The 17,747-nt window shown below is 44.8% G+C and overlaps 2 protein-coding genes and 1 long non-coding RNA gene across 5 annotated transcripts in view; 2 read left to right on the top strand and 1 right to left on the bottom strand.

Annotated features, from left to right (window-relative positions):
• Positions 1-662: 662 nt before the first annotated feature.
• LOC135559625 (coiled-coil domain-containing protein 8-like) lies at positions 663-1,851 on the top strand. The gene is made up of 3 exons (XM_065015761.1): positions 663-799; positions 890-945; positions 1,032-1,851. Exons 1-3 carry the CDS (start codon positions 771-773, stop codon positions 1,598-1,600), a joined length of 654 nt encoding a protein of 217 aa, XP_064871833.1. The 5' UTR covers positions 663-770; the 3' UTR covers positions 1,601-1,851.
• A 3,948-nt stretch (positions 1,852-5,799) lies between these two features.
• On the top strand, positions 5,800-6,457 carry LOC135568983 (uncharacterized). The gene is made up of 4 exons (XR_010462784.1): positions 5,800-5,928; positions 6,019-6,074; positions 6,169-6,354; positions 6,390-6,457. It is a non-coding gene; the product is annotated as an uncharacterized LOC135568983 (long non-coding RNA).
• A 2,399-nt stretch (positions 6,458-8,856) lies between these two features.
• Positions 8,857-17,747, bottom strand: part of LOC135568981 (circumsporozoite protein-like) — a 55,340-nt gene continuing 46,449 nt past the window's right edge. For 2 of the 3 annotated variants that reach the window (XM_065015767.1, XM_065015766.1), the window contains one exon: positions 8,857-10,066. In XM_065015767.1, coding sequence (XP_064871839.1) covers positions 9,537-10,066 — 530 coding nt within the window. In that variant the 3' untranslated portion in view covers positions 8,857-9,536. Of the gene's footprint in view, positions 10,181-10,278; positions 10,335-10,422; positions 10,555-17,747 lie in introns of those variants that run through there. The other variant, XM_065015768.1, reaches the window with a different exon arrangement.

Raw genomic sequence — 17,747 nt, 5'->3', positions numbered from 1 at the left:
CAGATTAGGTCCTAATGAATTGATTTCAATTTACTGATTTCCTTAAACGAACTGTAACCCAGTAAAATGTTTGAAATTATTGCATGTTGCATTTACACTTTTGTTCAGTATATAAAAGGGTAACTCTCAACCCCAATTTCAGCTTTTGTCCAACCCCCTAAAATGAAATAAAAATGCATTCAGGTAAGAAGTAGTGCGTGGAGGGAAATGACTCATCAATACAGCATTCATTTTGGGTGAGGATAAACATTGTTGGGGTCAAGTGCAACTCTTGCTCACTAAAGCATACTTACCAGAAGTCCACTGGCATGATTTGATAATACAATAATGTGCATTGCAAGCAAATATGGTTCTGGACATATATCTTACAGTGATAAAGCACTGCATTTCTGACATCTATTTCCCCTTGCAGTGTATGTTGGAATCCCCCATGGGGTACAAAACAAATCTTTGCAATTGACTCAATCTGGAATGGGTGGGTAGAGTTCACTCTTTAAAACTGTCGGATTGGCCCATGATGTGTAAACTCCACCCTCCAGCACACCAGCTGCATGAAATCAAGAGCACCTAATCGCAATTGGGAAATTGAACCAATTAAAATTAGGTTCATTGGTTGACACCTGTACATAATTAGCCATTCAGGTAAGAAGGGTCTGGGATTCCTTTATGAGGTGCAACCAAAACAGCTGTTAGACATTGCAACAGGGATATTCTGGCAGGGTGTCTGTCTAGCATTAGTTCTGAATACGGTTGTGGTTTTGATCACTAAAATGGCTGTGACTTTTGGACTCTCTTTGAGGTTAGTTTTTCAATGTATTCATCTGATTGGTTTACCTTGTCTTAAAGTGTTCACTGGTTATTGATGTTTACCTGTCTGAATGTTTTGTAGTGTTTCTTGGATTTGTTGCCTGCTAATTGGAGGGATAACGTGTTTTACCCTTCAAGGTGCGTTTTGGTTCAAACTAATTCAAATCACAGTCTAGTTCCAATGGCCTAAGGCTGGTATTTTACCGTAATGTTTTGTTTCCTAGGTGATGCTTATGGGCATCCTGTCTGCACTGGACCTGAACCAACTAGATCCCAAGCAAGTGTGGTGTCTGGTCCAAATGCTAAAGCTACTGGCCACAATACCCTGGCAAGTGTGACGCCGGGTCCAACTGCCAACCATACCTCTGCAGAAGCGGCCCGCGCCTCAGCTGAAGCAACTGCCAACCATGCCTCGGCAGAAGCGGCCGCCGGCCTCCGGACCTCTGCAGAAGCGGCCCGCGCCTCAGCTGAAGCAACTGCCAACCATGCCTCTGCAGAAGCGGCTGGCCCCCGCGCCTCAGCAGAAGCAACTGCCAACCATACCTCTGCAGAAGCGGCCCGCGCCTCAGCTGAAGCAACTGCCAACCATGCCTCTGCAGAAGCGACTGGCCCCCGCGCCTCAGCTGAAGCAACTGCCAACCATACCTCTGCAGAAGCGGCGGCCGGCCTTGAACAGACGGCCCGACCCCTCAACAAGCTAGATAGGGAGATCATAATTTGGTTTGCCCAACTCCTTAATCGTCTTTCTCCTGTTACTGTGCCTCCATTTGCAGAAAAGGGCAAAGGTAATTGAGGTGAGGAATTATGCAAACTAATGCGTTTGTTTGAAATGAGGATCTTCTTCACTTGCGCATCGTTATGCAAATTGTTTACAGGGGTGAACACTACAATGGTATAAATTCTTTTCAAAACCATACGACTAAATTTTACATCTGATTTGGCCAATATTGCTGACACTTAGGTTGTACGGTTATGATTTTGATGTGTCCTGGTGTTTCTGCTACTCTTGCATGACTTGTTCAATAAACAATTTGACTTCCAAAATGCCTTGTCTTTTAAATGTGGGTTTCTCTTCTGCCTACCATGTGTTTGCTGATTGGGGACAGACTGGGTCTGGAGAAAAAGGGATTGTGGATCACACCACTTGTGTAAACAGATTTGTTTTCCTTTGTTTCTGGTAGTTGAGGAAAGGTTGACAACATTTCTTGTTTTAATTCCTCATTGTTTGCATAGTCCACACACACTTACCCCACCAGACATGCCACCAGGGGTCTTTTCACAGTCCCCAAATCAAGAACAAATTAAACGCACAGTATTATATAGAGCCATGACTGGCTGGAACTCCCTTCCATATAGCGCAAGAGAACAGCAAACCGGGTTTAAAAGACAAAACACCTCACCGTGTCTTCCCCCATGTGACCTACTGGTTGTGTGTGTAACAGATGCACAAACACACAAACTATTAACATGTGAAAATTGCCAAGTGTTTTTTTATTTGTCAGACCCCAGTAAGACTAGCTGTTGCTAATGGGGATCTAAAATATATATTCAACTACCTTAAGCATTTGAAAAGCTGAAATAAACTACAAAACACTTTTCTACCCAGGTCTGACCTCTACAAGACACTGGGTGTGCAATGCTTCCTTGCAAGCTCTTTCAACAGTACAGAATCAATATAAAAGAAACAAAGGACATGGAGAGAGGGCAGTGACTGCAAATCATAGCACAGTCCATTTGTATGTTCCCATGGTAGGAAGCATCTCCAATCCAAAATTTAAATCTAGAATGGGCTTCCTATTTTGCAACAAAGCATCCCTCACTCATGCTGCCAAACACCCTTGTAAAACTGACTATCCACCAATCATCGACTTTGATATCATTTACAAAATAGCCTCAAATTCTCAACAAATTGGATGCAGTCTATCACATTGCCATCTGTTTTGTCACCAAAGCCCCATATACCAGCTTTCAGAGCAGCTCACAGATCATTGCACCTGTACATAGCCCATCTGTAAATAACCCATCCATCTTCCTCATCCCCATACTGCATTTATTTATTTTGCTCCTTTGCACCCCAGTATCTCTACTTGCACATTCATCTTCTGCACATCTATCACTCCAGTGTTTAATTGCTATATCGTAATTACCTCGCCACTATAGCCTAATTCATTGCCTTTACCTCCTTATCTTACCTCATTTCACACACTGTATACATATTAATTTTTTCTACTGTATAATTCTGTATGTTTGTTTATTCCATGTGTACCTCTGTGTTGTTGTATGCGTCGAACTGCTGTCGTAGATAATTGTTACAGAAATATAATACTGTCTATAGAAATATAATACTCTCAGAAGAAACTGTTGAATTCAATGTAGACTTTAATACAAGTTATTAAAGCCGTGCTGGTCCGCGGGAAAGCCGCTTCTTAACACTGGCTTTGCTTTTATACATACATAGTAAACATCACATTAGTAAATAGAGTTACTCCCCCTTAGTATCTGCATTTGGTTACAACGATGGCAGAACTCTTTCCATGTTCTAAAAAATAATGTATGTACTGCATGCCTATGTTTTACGTGTTAGTCATCAGTTATCTTGCCTACATCTTTCTTCCTGTACCCTGCTGACCACAGCACGTTCAGCTGTCATGAATGCACGTATGGTCTTGGTTAATGTATTCCTATAAAAATAGAGTATGGTCTGGGTGTCATATGGCCTGGATATCATCTTCTCTTAATGTGCATGTCCTTGCTACTTTAGCCTAGCAGCCAAACCTATCTACATGCAATGCTGAGCTTACTTCAATGGTTTACTCCAACACTGCTTTGCAGTTTTAAATGAGATCTTGTTCTCAACTAGCCTACCTGGTTAAATAAAGGTTTAATTAAAAACAAAAAACAAAAACTAGCCTACTGATCTGACGGCACTTGTTATGTTAACAATATCACTGAAAATATCAAAAAAGAAGAACCAAGTTTCTTCAACAGGGGGGGGATCAAGCTGATTCTATACCATTTTACAGAGGCCAGTTCATGAAGGAAGGCTTGCTCATTAAAGTTTTTTAGCATGCGTCTATGACAAATCCGGACAGGTCGTTTCACAGAGCAGCCATTACGAAAACGGTGATCACTAAGGTCATTACAGAAAACACCAGACTGATACCTACCAGGATTATTTGTGAGGGTGAAATCAAGGAGAGTAGCCTTTTCTGGGTGTTTGGAGTCATACCTTGTGGTATTGCTGATAATCTGAGAAAGATGTAGGGAGTCCCATTGATTTAGGACTTGGTCAGGTGGTTTAAGCATGTCCCAGTTTAGGTCACCTAGCAGGACAAATTCAGACTTAGTGTAAGGGGCCATGAGAGAGCTTAGGGCAGGTAGATTACTGGCCCGTGTTGATGGAGGACGATAGCACCAAGCAACATTCAACAAAGAGATATTTGAAAGTTTGATGCTTAAAACAAGCAAATCAAATTGTTTGGGGACAGATTTGGTGGAGACAACTGAGCGCTGAAGGTGATCCTTGGAAAAGATGGCCACTCCCCCACCTTTAGATGATCTGTTTTCTGAGGGTTGGCAGTCAAGAGATTGACATCCGACCCTAAGAGATTGACTGCAGACACTGTTCGGAGGTGCTAAATACTAATTGGCAGGCAAACATTAGACAATCCTACCGGTGTGTCTGATCTATAATGGATATTACCATCTCTGTCCAAATATCTGTACATAAAACTGCTCAAATGTGAGGTTCAGCAGAGGAGCTAAAGGAGGATGGGCTTATTTTCCTGTCCTTGAATGGAATTGATCGAACATGTTTGATATGTTTGACTCCGTACCATTGATTCCATTCCAGCCATTACAATCAGCCTGTCCTCCTCTATCTCCTCCCACCAGCCTCCTCTGGTGTGGCATTTTGGAACATTCTGAATAGGCCTACCACCGTGTGCATATTCATGCACTTAAAATGTGAAGAAATAATATTTTTTCAACATTTGGATCCTAACATTCTGATCTGTTCCATCAGTCTTATGAATTGATACAGCATATACCTCCACTATACTACTTTGATACACATCAGTGGGGATTAAGAATTGAGTACACGAAATGTCCATTGAAAACAAAGTGGTACACCTGCGTCTATCCTCCATTACACCACTAACTGTACGATTTGAGAAGGGCGCTCCTCCTTCACTGCTTTTGCCTTTGCACATCACCTTCCGTAGACCGGTGCACTGCGGTTTAGGTTAGTAGAACTCCCTCTTAGGCTGCATTACCAAGGCATCCCAATTCTGATATTTTTTTTTCACTAATTAGTCTTTTGACTAAGATCTGATGTGAAAAGATCTGATGTGATTGCTCAAAACATTAATAATTGGAAAAACGATTAGAATTGGGCTCCCTGTGTAACACAGCAATAGGTCAGTTTCTTCAGCTAAGGGTGAGGCAACGCAACAACCAATGGTTGCGTGCCACATCATCAACTGTGTCATCCTCTGACATATGATGTGGTTAGTTGATACTTAAAATACCAATCAAGGCGATCTAAGATCTGGCAGACTTCAGCAACGTCTAAGCTTTGGAAATTGGCTGAAGTCTGTTTGGATGCAATCACAAACTACCTCATAGTCTGTTTGGTCCCAGACACACAGGATGTGTTTACACAGGGAGCCCAATTCTGATCCTTTGCTGGCAAAACAGCTGATCTGATTGGTGAAAAGACCAATTAGTGGGAATAAGATCAGAATTTGGCAGCTACAGACGCATGAACATGTATGAAATTGAATATGCGTTCTTCAATTTTCAGTTTTTTTTGTAAATTGTTGAACTGAATTTGGTCTCTTTCTTTTGTCGTCCAATTCTCTCTCTGTTGTCCACCATATGTCAACGAATGACTGCACCTAATCGCATTTGGGAAATTGAACCAATGGAAATTAAGTTCATTGGCTGACAGCTGTACATAATTAGCCAGCCAGGTGAGAAGGGTCTGGGATTCCTTTATGAGGTGCAACCAAAACAGCTGTTTGACATAGCAACAGTGATATTCTGGCAGGCTGTCGAGAATTAGTTCTTGAATACTGTTGTGGTTTTGATCACTAATATGGCTTTTGGACTCTCTTTGAGGTTAGTTTTTCAATGCGTTCATCTGGTTGGTTTACCATGTCTTAAAGTGTTCACTGGTTATTTATGTTTAACTGTCTGACTGTTTTGTAGTGTTTCTTGGATTTGTTGCCTGCTAATTGGAGGGATAACTTGTTTTACACTTAAAGGTGCGTTTTGCTTTACACTAAGGTCAAATCCCAGGTCTAGTTCCAATCAAAATTAAGGCTGGCATTTTACCACAATGTTTTCTTTGTTTCCTAGGTAACGCTCAAGGGCATCCTGCCTACACTGGACCTGAACCAACTGGATCCTATGCCCAAGCAAGTGTGGTGTCTGGTCCAAATGCTAAAGCTACTGGCCACAATGCCACGTCAGCAGAAGCTTCAGGCCCAGGCGCCTCAGCAGAAGCTTCAGGCCCAGGCGCCTCAGCAGAAGCTTCAGGCCCAGGCTTTGGCAGGCGCCAGCAGAAGCTTCAGGCCCAGGCGCCTCAGCAGAAGCTTCAGGCCCCGGCGCCTCAGCAGAAGCTTCAGGCCCGGCGCCTCAGCAGAAGCTTCAGGCCCGGCGCCTCCGCAGAAGCTTCAGGCCCCGAGCTTCCGCAGGCCCCGGCGCCTCCGCAGAAGCTTCAGGCCCCGGCGCCTCCGCAGAAGCTTCAGGCCCCGGCGCCTCAGCAGAAGCTTCAGGCCCCGGCGCCTCAGCAGAAGCTTCAGGCCCCGGCGCCTCAGCAGAAGCTTCAGGCCCCGGCGCCTCAGCAGAAGCGACGAGCCTTGAACAGACGGCCCGACCACTCAACTAGGGAGATCATAATTTGGTTTGGCCAACCTTAATCGTCTTATCCCTGTTACTGTGCCTCTTGCAGAAAAGGTGAAAGGTAACTGAGGTGGGGTAATGTGCGAACTAATGCGCTTGTTTGAAATGAGGATCTCCTTCACTTGTACATCGTCATGCAAATTGTATATGTAGGGGTGGATGTTACAATGTTATGAATTGTTTTTATAAACATATGATATAATTGACTTCTGATGTAGCGATATTGCTGACACACTTTTAGGTTCTACGGTTATGCTTTTGATTTAGCCTGGTGTTCCTGCTACTCTTGCATGATTTGCTCAATAAACATTTGACTTTCAAAAAACCTTGTCCTTAAAATATAATCTCTTCTGCCTACCGTGTGCTTGCTGTTTGGGAACAGACTGTGGGCCTGGAGTAAAAGGGAATGTGTTTCACAACACTTGTATAAACAGATTTGTTTCTGGTAGTTCAATTTCTAAAGTTTTCTAACTTGTCAGACCTCCCTCATATGTTCATACTTTACCTATCCCTTAGTGTAGGCTGTTTGATTTACAGCAATCTGCCTTTACCACCAATGCCTAGAATGTGAATGCAGTGTAACTCATCATCCCATTACCTGTCACTAACCGGTCCCAGGGACGCTGAAGTTTCTCCTTGGCCTTATTCAGAAACATTAAAACAACTTGATACATTCTGCCTGTTCTACAATGTTGGTCTGGCCAGACACATGGATGCAATCATATGCGTTCATTTATTTCGGCTGTGAAAGTACTCCACTTGGAGTAGTTCAGACATTCCTTATGTCAACTCTCAATGTGGTCTTCTGCACAATCCATTTCTACCTGACCACAATGAGGTTGCACTTGCAGAAGCCCCTGGCAGGAACTTCAATAGATTTTATAAAGGTGCTCTTAAGCTCTCACTTTGTACAACATCTAGAGACATAAATATGAATTGGTTCTAAAGCCTGGCTGGTGACTTGCTTTTTTTGGTATCAAGGTGTCCAACAATTTCAAGCAACACTTAACGTTCTGACATTTTAGGACTGTCAGGCAACTAAACTCAAAAAATCCTCACTGGAAATATAATTCAACAAACTGAACTAGTTCCACAAACATGTGACAAACGTGCTCAATTTTGCATGTACCGATCCTGTGCAGGTGTTGTCACACGTGGTCTGTCACTCCGAGGACGATCAGCTGTACGAATTGCAATGTCCGTACTGTGAGACGCCTATGACAGCGCTACATTGAGACAAGACGGACAGCTGATCGTCCTCGGAGTGGCAACACCTGCACAGGATCGATACATGCGAACATCACACCTGCAGGACAGGTACAGGAAGGCAACAACTGCCCGAGTTGAACCAGGAACGCACAATCCCTCCATCAGTGCTCAGACTGTCTGCAATAGGCTGAGAGAGGCTGTACTGAGGGCTTGTAGGCCTGTTGTAAGGCAGGTCCTCACCAGACATCACAGGCAACAACGTCGCCTATGGGCACAAACCCACCGTCGCTGGTCTAGACAAGACTGGCAAAAAGTGCTCTTCACTGACGAATCACGGTTTTGTCTCACCGGGGGTGATGGTCGGATTCGCGTTTGAGCGTTACACCGAGGCCTGTACTCTGGAGCGGGATTGATTTGGAGGTAGAGGGTCCGTCATGGTTTGGGGCGGTGTGTCACAGCATCATCGCACGGAGCTTGTTGTCATGCATGCAATCTCAACGCTGTGCGTTACAGGGAAGACATCCTCGTCCCTCATGTGGTACCCTTTCTGCAGACACAACCCTCCAGCATGACAATGCCAACAGCCATACTGTTCGTTCTGTGCGTGATTTCCTCAAAGACAGGAATGTCAGTGTTCTGCCATTGCCAGCAAAGAGACCAGAACTCAATCCCATTGAGCAAGTCTAGGATAATTTTGTACAAAGTGAGAGCTTTAGTGCACCTTTTAAAACTCTATTGAAGTTCCTGCCAGGGGCTTCTGCAAGTGCAACCTCATTGCGGTAGTGTAGAAATGGATTGTGCAGAAGACCACATTGAGTTGACATAAGGAATGTCTGAACTACTCCAAGTGGAGTACTTTCACAGCCGAAATAAATGAACGCATATGATTGCATCCATGTGTCTGGCCAGACCAACATTGTAGAACAGGCAGAATGTATCAAGTTGTTTTAATGTTTCTGAATAAGGCCAAGGAGAAACTTCAGCGTCCCTGGGACCGGTTAGTGACAGGTAATGGGATGATGAGTTACACTGCATTCACATTCTAGGCATTGGTGGTAAAAGGCAGATTACTGTAAATCAAACAGCCTACACTAAGGGACAGGTAGTGTATGAGCTCTGACAAGTTAGCAACCTTTAGAATTTGAACTACCCGAAACAAATCTGTTTATACAAGGGTTGTGAACCACATTCCCCATTACTCCAGGCCCACAGTCTGTTCCCAAACAGCAAGCACATGGTAGGCAGAAGAGAACATTATATTTTAAGGACAAGGTTTTTTGAAAGTCAAATGGTTTATTGAGCAAATCACGCAAGACTAGCAGGAACACCAGGCTAAATCAAAAGCATAACCATAGAACCTAAAAGTGTGTCAGCAATATCGCTACATCAGAAGTCAATTTAGTCGTATGTTTATAAAAACAATTCATAACATTGTATCATCCACCCCTTTATACAATTTGCATGACGATGTACAAGTGAAAGAGATCCTCATTTCAAACAAGCGCATTAGTTTGCACATTTCCCCACCTCAGTTACCTTTACCCTTTTCTGCAAGAGGCACAGTAACAGGGATAAGATGATTAAGGAGTTGGCCAAACCAAATTATGATCTCCCTAGCTGAGTGGTCGGGCCGTCTGTTCAAGGCTTGTCGCTTCTGCTGAGGCGCCGGGGCCGGACGCTTCTGCTGAGGCGCCGGGGCCTGATGCTTCTGCTGAGGCGCCGGGGCCTGAAGCTTCTGCTGAGGCGCCGGGGCCTGAAGCTGCTGCTGAGGCGCCGGGGCCTGACGCTCCTGCTGAGGCGCCGGGGCCTGACGCTCCTGCTGAGGCGCCGGGGCCTGACGCTCCTGCTGAGGCGCCGGGGCCTGACGCTTCTGCTGAGGCGCCGGGGCCTGACGCTGCTGCTGAGGCGCCGGGGCCTGACGCTCCTGCTGAGGCGCCGGGGCCTGACGCTCCTGCTGAGGCGCCGGGGCCTGACGCTCCTGCTGAGGCGCCGGGGCCTGACGCTTCTGCTGAGGCGCCGGGGCCGGACGCTGCTGCTGAGGCGCCGGGGCCTGAAGCTGCTGCTGAGGCGCCGGACTTTACACTTGACGTGGCATTGTGGCCAGTAGCTTCTGCTGACGTGGCATTGTGGCCAGTAGCTTCCGCTGACATGGCATTGTGGCCAGTAGCTTTAGCATTTGGACCAGACACCACACTTGCTTGGGCATAGGATCCAGTTGGTTCAGGTCCAGTGTAGGCAGGATGCCCATGAGCGTTACCTAGGAAACAAAGAAAACATTGTTGTAAAACGCCAGCCTTAATTTGGATCGGAACGAGACAGGTGATTTGACCTGAATTAGTGTAAACAAAAACGCACCTTTAAGTGTAAAACACTTTATCCCTCCAATTAGCAGGCAACAAATCCAAGAAACACTACAAAACATTCAGACAGTTAAACATAAATAACGAGTGAAGACTAAGACAAGGTAAACAAACCAGATGAACGCATTGAAAAACTAACCTCAAAGAGAGTCCAAAAGCCATATTAGTGATCAAAACCACAACAGTATTCAAGAACTAATTCTCGACAGCCAGCCAGAATATCCCTGTTGCTATGTCAAACAGCTGTTTTGGTTGCACCTCATAAAGGAATCCCAGACCCTTCTCACCTGGCTGGCTAATTATGTACAGCTGTCAGCCAATGAACTTCATTTCCATTGGTTCAATTTCCCAAATGCGATTAGGTGCAGTCATTCGTTGACATATGGTGAACAACAGAAAGAGAATTGGACGACAAAAGAAAGAGACCAAATTCAGTTCAACAATTTACAAAAAAACTGAAAATTGAAGAACGCATATTCAATTTCATACATGTTCATGCGTCTGTAGCTGCCAAATTCTGATCTTTTCTCCCACTAATTGGTCTTTTCACCAATCAGATCAGCTGTTTTGCCAGCAAAGGATCAGGATTGGGCTCCCTGTGTAAACACATCCTGTGTGTCTGGGACCAAACAGACTATGAGGTAGTTTGTGATTGCATCCAAACAGACTTCAGCCAATTTCCAAAGCTTAGACGTTGCTGAAGTCTGCCAGATCTTACATTGCCTTGATTGGTATTTTAAGTATCAACTAACCACATCATATGTCAGTGGATGACACAGTTGATGATGTGGCACGCAACCATTGGTTGTTGCGTTGCCTCACCCTTAGCTGAAGAAACTGACCTATTGCTGTGTTACACAGGGAGCCCAATTCTAATCGTTTTTCCAATTATTAATGTTTTGAGCAATCACATCAGATCTTTTCACATCAGATCTTAGTCAAAAGACTAATTAGTGAAAAAAAAATATCAGAATTGGGATGCCTTGGTAATGCAGCCTAAGAGGGAGTTCTACTAACCTAAACCGCAGTGCACCGGTCTACGGAAGGTGATGTGCAAAGGCAAAAGCAGTGAAGGAGGAGCGCCCTTCTCAAATCGTACAGTTAGTGGTGTAATGGAGGATAGACGCAGGTGTACCACTTTGTTTTCAATGGACATTTCGTGTACTCAATTCTTAATCCCCACTGATGTGTATCAAAGTAGTATAGTGGAGGTATATGCTGTATCAATTCATAAGGCTGATGGAACAGATCAGAATGTTAGGATCCAAATGTTGAAAAACAATTATTTCTTCACATTTTAAGTGCATTAATGTGCACACGGTGGGAGGCCTATTCAGAATGTTCCAAAATGCCACACCAGAGGAGGCTGGTGGGAGGAGCTAGAGGAGGACAGGCTGATTGTAATGGCTGGAATGGAATCAATGGAACGGAGTCAAACATATCAAACATATTTGAAACTCTGTTCCATCAATTCCATTCAAGGCCATGAAAATAAGCCCATCCTCCTTTAGCTCCTCTGCTGAACCTCACATTTGAGCAGTTTTATGTACAGATATTTGGACAGAGATGGTAATATCCATTATAGATCAGACACACCGGTAGGATTGTCTAATGTTTGCCTGCCAATTAGTATTTTGCACCTCAGAACAGTGTCTGCAGTCAATCTCCGAGGGTCGGCATTCAATCTCTTGAATGCCAACCCTCAGAAAACAGATCTTCTAAAGGTGGGGGAGTGGCCATCTTTTCCAAGGATCACCTTCAGTGCTCATTTGTCTCCACCAAATCTGTCCCCAAACAATTTGATTTGCTTGTCTAAGCATCAAACTTTCAAATATCTCGTTGTTGACTGTTGCTTGGTGCTATCCGCCTCCATCAACACGGGCCAGTAATCTACCTGCCCCAAGCTCTCTCATGGCCCCTTACACTAAGTCTGAATTTGTCCTGCTAGGTGACCTAAACTGGGACATGCGTAAACCACCTGACCAAGTCCTAAATCAATGGGACTCCCTACATCTTTCTCAGATTATCAGCAATACCACAAGGTATGACTCCAAACACCCAGAAAAGGCTACTCTCCTTGATGTCACCCTCACAAATAATCCTGATAGGTATCAGTCTGGTGTTTTCTGTAATGACCTTAGTGATCACCGTTTTACAGCCTGTGTTCGTAATGGCTGCTCTGTGAAACGACCTGTCCTGATTTGTCATAGACGCATGCTAAAAAACTTTAATGAGCAAGCCTTCCTTCATGAACTGGCCTCTGTAAAATGGTATAGAATCAGCTTGATCCCGCTGTTGAAAACGCTTGGTCCTTTTTTGACATTTTCAGTGTTATTGTTAACATAAAAAGTGCAGTCAGATCAGTAGTTTTTGTTTTTTGTTTTTAATTAAACCTTTATTTAACCAGGTAGGCTAGTTGAGAACAACTTCTCATTTACAACTGCGACCTGGCCAAGATAAAGCATAGCAGTTCGACACATACAACAACACAGAGTTACACATGGAATAAACAAACATACAGAATTATACAGTAGAACAAATAAATATATATTTACAGTGTGTGCAAATGAGGTATGATAAGGGAGGTAAAGGCAATAAAATAGGCCATGGTGGCGAGGCAATTACGATATAGCAATTAAACACTGGAGTGATAGATGTGCAGAAGATGAATGTGCAAGTAGAGATACTGGGGTGCAAAGGAGCAAAATAAATAAATGAATACAGTATGGGGATGAGGTAGATGGATGGGTTATTTACAGATGGGATATGTACAGGTGCAATGATCTGTGAGCTGCTCTGACAGCTGGTGCTTGAAGTTAGTGAGGGAGATAAAGAGTCTCCACCTTGAGTGATTTTTGCAGTTCGTTCCAGTCATTGGCAGCAGAGAACTGGAATGAAAGACGGCCAAAGGAGGAATTGGCTTTGGGGGTTACCAGTGAAATATAGACGATTAAGGAGTTGGCCAAACCAAATTATGATCTCTCTAGTTGAGTGGTCGGGCCGTCTGTTCAAGGCTTGTCGCTTCTGCTGAGGCGCCGGGGCCTGTCGCATCTGCTGAGGTGCCGGGGCCAGATGCTTCTGCTGAGGAGCCGGGGCCTGTCGCTTCGGCTGAGGCACCGGGGCCGGACGCTTCTGCTGAGGCGCCGGGTCCTGTCGCTTCTGCTGAGGCGCCGGGACCTGTCGCTTCTGCTGAGGCGCCGGGGGATGTCGCTTCTGGAGCGCGTGCTGCGGTTGGGTGCTGCTATGGTGACCAGTGAACTGAGATAAGGGGGTGTTTTACCTAGCAAAGACTTGTAGATGAACTGGAGCCAGTGGGTTTGGCGACGAGTATGAAGCGAGGGCCAGCCAACGAGATAGTACAGTTCACAGTGGTGGGAAGTATATGGGGCTTTGGTGACAATAATGGATGGCACTGTGATTGTTGTAACTTTAATGCGTTACAGAGTTAATGTTTAAGTTAATTCATTGAGCTGTATCGAAAGATATTTCTATACAGTTATGTAATTGTTCTTGGTTAGTATTGAATTACGCTTTTGACTGCAAGTTCCAGAAAGCCTTGCGACAGGGAATGCAAAATAATGCGCCAGTTATGTGCAGGTGCGAAGTGATTAAGATGACCTTTCACTAGCATCTTACTTCCATTGCTCTGTAGAATCTAAAGTTGTTAAATGTAACTCGAACAAGTATTATTACTAAAATAAGCTTTCATATCAAACCCGACGTCCCGAGTCATTACTTTGAAGACATTTATTCCAAAAGTGATAGACTGCATCCAATTTGAGAGTTGGAGGCTATTTTGTAAATGATGTTGCCGAAGTCAATTGGCCGATAGTCAGTTTTACGAGGGTGTTTGGCAGCATGAGTGAGGGATGCTTTGTTGCGAAATAGGAAGCCCATTCTAGATTTAATTTTGGATTGGAGATGCTTGCTACCATGGGAACATACACATGGACTGTGCTATGATTTGCTGTCACTCCCCTCTTTCTGTCCTTTCTCTCTGTTTCTTTCATATTGATTCTGTACTGTTGAGGAAAGAGCTTGCAAGGAAGCATTTCACTATATCGTTTACACCCAGTGTCCCGTGGTGGTCAGACCTGGGTAGAAAAGGTTGTAGTTTTTCAAATGCTTAAAACTTGTTGAGGATAGGGGGCAGTATTTTCACTTTGGATGAATTGCGTGCCCATAGTAAACTTTATCCTACTCTGTCCTAGATTGCTAATATATGCATATTATTCTTACTATTGGATAGAAAGCACTCTGAAGTTTCTAAAACTGTTTGAATTATGTATGTGAGTATAACAGAACTCATAGGGAAGCCAATCTTCCAAACAAGAAGTGAAATTCTGAATGTGGGGCAACTTTGACATCATCGCCCCCTCCTCTCCCAACAAGATATGGATCTGGTAGCACTTCCTACACCTTCCGCTAGATGTCCTCATTCAGTAGAAAGTGGAATGGAGCATTTGCTGTGAACTTTGACCGAATGGGAGGGGAAATAGTCAGTGTCCCGACAGAATGACATTTTCCTGTGGCGCATTTCTCTGTGGGTGCTACCGCTGTTCCATTTGGCTGCAGCTGAAAACGTATGATCCGGTTGGAACATTATTGGAAATATATGAAAATAACATCCTGAAGATTGATTCTCTACTTAGTTTGACCAGTTTATTTGACCTGGAATATATATTTTGGAAGTTTTCGTGCGAGTTATCCTGGACCAGCAGTCAGTTTTTGGGCACGTGAGCTGAAAGTGATAGCAAATGCAGCTACTTGGACACTAGTATTGGACATTATGGAACAAAACAACGATTTATTGTGGAACTAGGACTCCTTGCACTACATTCTGATGAAAGATCATCAAAGGTAAGGGAATATTTATGTTGTAATTTCGTATTTCTGTTGACTCCAACATGGAGGAGAAATACTTTTACGTCTGAGCGCCGTCTCAGATTATTGCAATGTTAGGCTTTTTCCGTAACGTTTAAAAAAATCTGACACAGCGGTTGCATTAAGAACCAGTGTATCTTTAATTATATGTAGAACATGTATCTTTAATCAAAGTTTATGAGTATTTCTGTTATCTGGCGTAGCTTTCTATAATTCCTTTGGATATTTTGGGGGCAGTTCTGAACATGGCGTCAATGTAAACCGAGATTTGTGGATATAAATATGCATATTATCGAACAAAACATAAATGTATTGTGTAACATGTTATATGAGTGTCATCTGATGAAGATTTTCAAAAGGTTAGTGATTCAATTTATCTCTAATCCTGCTTTTGTGACTCTCTTTGGCTGGAAAAAAATGGCTGTGTTTTCCCTTTGATTTGGTGGTGGTCTAACATAAATATATGTTGTGTTTTCGCTGTAAAACATTTTTTTTTTTAATCGGACATAGAAATTTCTGAACATGATTTCAAGACGTGGAGCTATTGAATACACATCGCCCCGTGATCAATTTGATAGATTATTAACGTTTACTAATACCTAAAGTTGGATTACAAAAGTATTTTGAAGTGTTTTGTGAAAGTTTATTGTCAACTTTTTTAATTAAAAAAAATGACGTTGCGTTTTAAAAAGCTGTTTTTTCCTTGATCTCACACTTTCTATAGATCGATATTTAGGGTATATATGGACCGAATTAAACGAAAAAAAGACCCAATAGTGATGTTTATGGGAAGTCTGTCACGCCTTGGTCATTGTATTTTGTGTTTTCGTTATATATGTGGTCAGGCCAGGGTGTGACAGGGGTTTATGTTATTGTTCTTCGTATTGGGGTTTGTAGCATTTGGGATCGCGGCTGAATAGGGGTGTGTCTAGTTAGGCTTGGCTGCCTGAGGCGATTCTCAATCAGAGTCAGGTGATTCTCGTTGCCTCTGATTGGGAACCGTATTTAGGTAGCCTTAGTTTCACATTGTATTTCGTGGGTGATTGTTCCTGTCTTTGTGTATTCACCAGATAGGCTGTATTAGGTTTCACGTTCCGTTTGTTGTTTTCATAGTTATAAGTTATTTCATGTATCATTCCGTTTTCTTTCATTAAAGATCATGAGTAACCACCACGCTGCATTTCGGTCCGACTCTCTTTCAACAACAGACGAACGCCGTTACAGAATCACCCACCACTCACGGACCGAGCGGCGTGGTTACAGGCAGCAACAGCAGGAGCAGCGAAGGGAGGACGTTATGGACAGCAATGGCATGGAGTATACGACGTGGGAAGAAATCGACAGGTGGGCGGCCGACCCAGAGAGACGGCAGGAGCCCGCCTGGGATTCGCTGGAACAGTGTGAAGAGGGCTATAGGCGAATGGAGTTGAAAAGGAAAACACGGCGGCGCAGAGAGAAAACCGAAAGTAACCCCCAAATATTTATTGGGGGAGGGCTCAGAGGAAGAGTGGCTGAGTCAGGAGTCAGACCTGAGCCTGCTCTCCCTGTTAATTGTGAGGAGCAGCAATATAAGGACTTCTGGTCTTGGGAGAGGATATTAGACGGAAAAGGACCCTGGGCGCAGCCGGGAGAATATCGCCGTCCCAAGGAAGAAGCAGAGGCAGCCGGAGATAGGAGCCGACGATATGAGGGAACGCGGTTGGCAAGGAAGCCCGTAAAGCAACCCCCAAAAAATATTGGGGGGGCTAGAAGGGAGTATGGCTATGCCAGGTTGGAAACCTGCGCAAACTCCCTGTGCTTTCCGGTGGGCTAGAGAGACCGGGCAGACACCGTGCTATGCTATGGAGCGCACGGTGTTTCCAGTGCGGGTGCATAGCCCGGTGCGGTACATACCAGCCCTTCGTATTGGCCGGGCTAGAGTGGGCATCGAGCCAGGTAAGCTTGGGCAGGCTCGGTGCTTAAGAGCTCCAGTGCGCCTGCACGGTCCGGTCTATCCAAAGCCACCTCCACACACCAGTCCTCCGGTAGCAGCTCCCCGCACCAGGCTTCCTGTGCGTGTCCTCGATCCTGTAGCTCCAGTTCCAGCACCACGCACCAGGCCTTCAGTGCGCCTCGCCTGTTCAACACAGCCAGAGCCTTCCTTCCCTCCTACGCTGTCGGAGTCTCCCGCCTGTTCAGCACAGCCAGAGCCTTCCTTCCCTCCTACGCTGTCGTAGTCTCCCGCCTGTTCAGCGCAGCCAGAGCCTGTCTCCTCTCCTGCGCTGTTGGAGTCTCCCGCCTGTTCAGCGCAGCCAGAGCCTGTCTCCTCTCCTGCGCTGCCGGAGCCTCCTGCCTGTTCGGAGCAGCCTGAGCTGCCAGTCTGCAGAGAGCTGTCAGTCTGCCAAGTGCTGTCAGTCTGCATGAAGCAGCCAGAGCTGTCAGTCTGCAAAGAGCTGCCAGTCTGCAAGGAGCTGTCAGTCTGCAAGGAGCTGTCAGTCTGCATGAAGCAGCCTGAGCTGCCAGTCTGCAGGGTGCTGTCAGCCTGCATGGAGCAGTCAGAGCTGTCAGTCTGCATAGAGCAGCTAGATCCGCCAGTCAACC

Source organism: Oncorhynchus nerka, unplaced genomic scaffold (genome assembly GCF_034236695.1).
Source record: "Oncorhynchus nerka isolate Pitt River unplaced genomic scaffold, Oner_Uvic_2.0 unplaced_scaffold_1291, whole genome shotgun sequence".
Taxonomy (NCBI): domain Eukaryota; kingdom Metazoa; phylum Chordata; class Actinopteri; order Salmoniformes; family Salmonidae; genus Oncorhynchus; species Oncorhynchus nerka.
Note: the sequence above shows the minus strand (reverse complement) of the source record. Positions and strands in the feature narration are given on the sequence as shown.

Excerpts from the sequence above, each read along its gene's own strand:
- LOC135559625 (XM_065015761.1), top strand. The coding sequence starts at position 771 with ATGGCTGTGACTTTTGGACTCTCTTTGAG. Across the intron at positions 800-889 it reads ACTTTTGGACTCTCTTTGAG|TGTTTCTTGGATTTGTTGCC; the intron begins GTTAGTTTTTCA and ends AATGTTTTGTAG. Across the intron at positions 946-1,031 it reads AACGTGTTTTACCCTTCAAG|GTGATGCTTATGGGCATCCT; the intron begins GTGCGTTTTGGT and ends TTTGTTTCCTAG.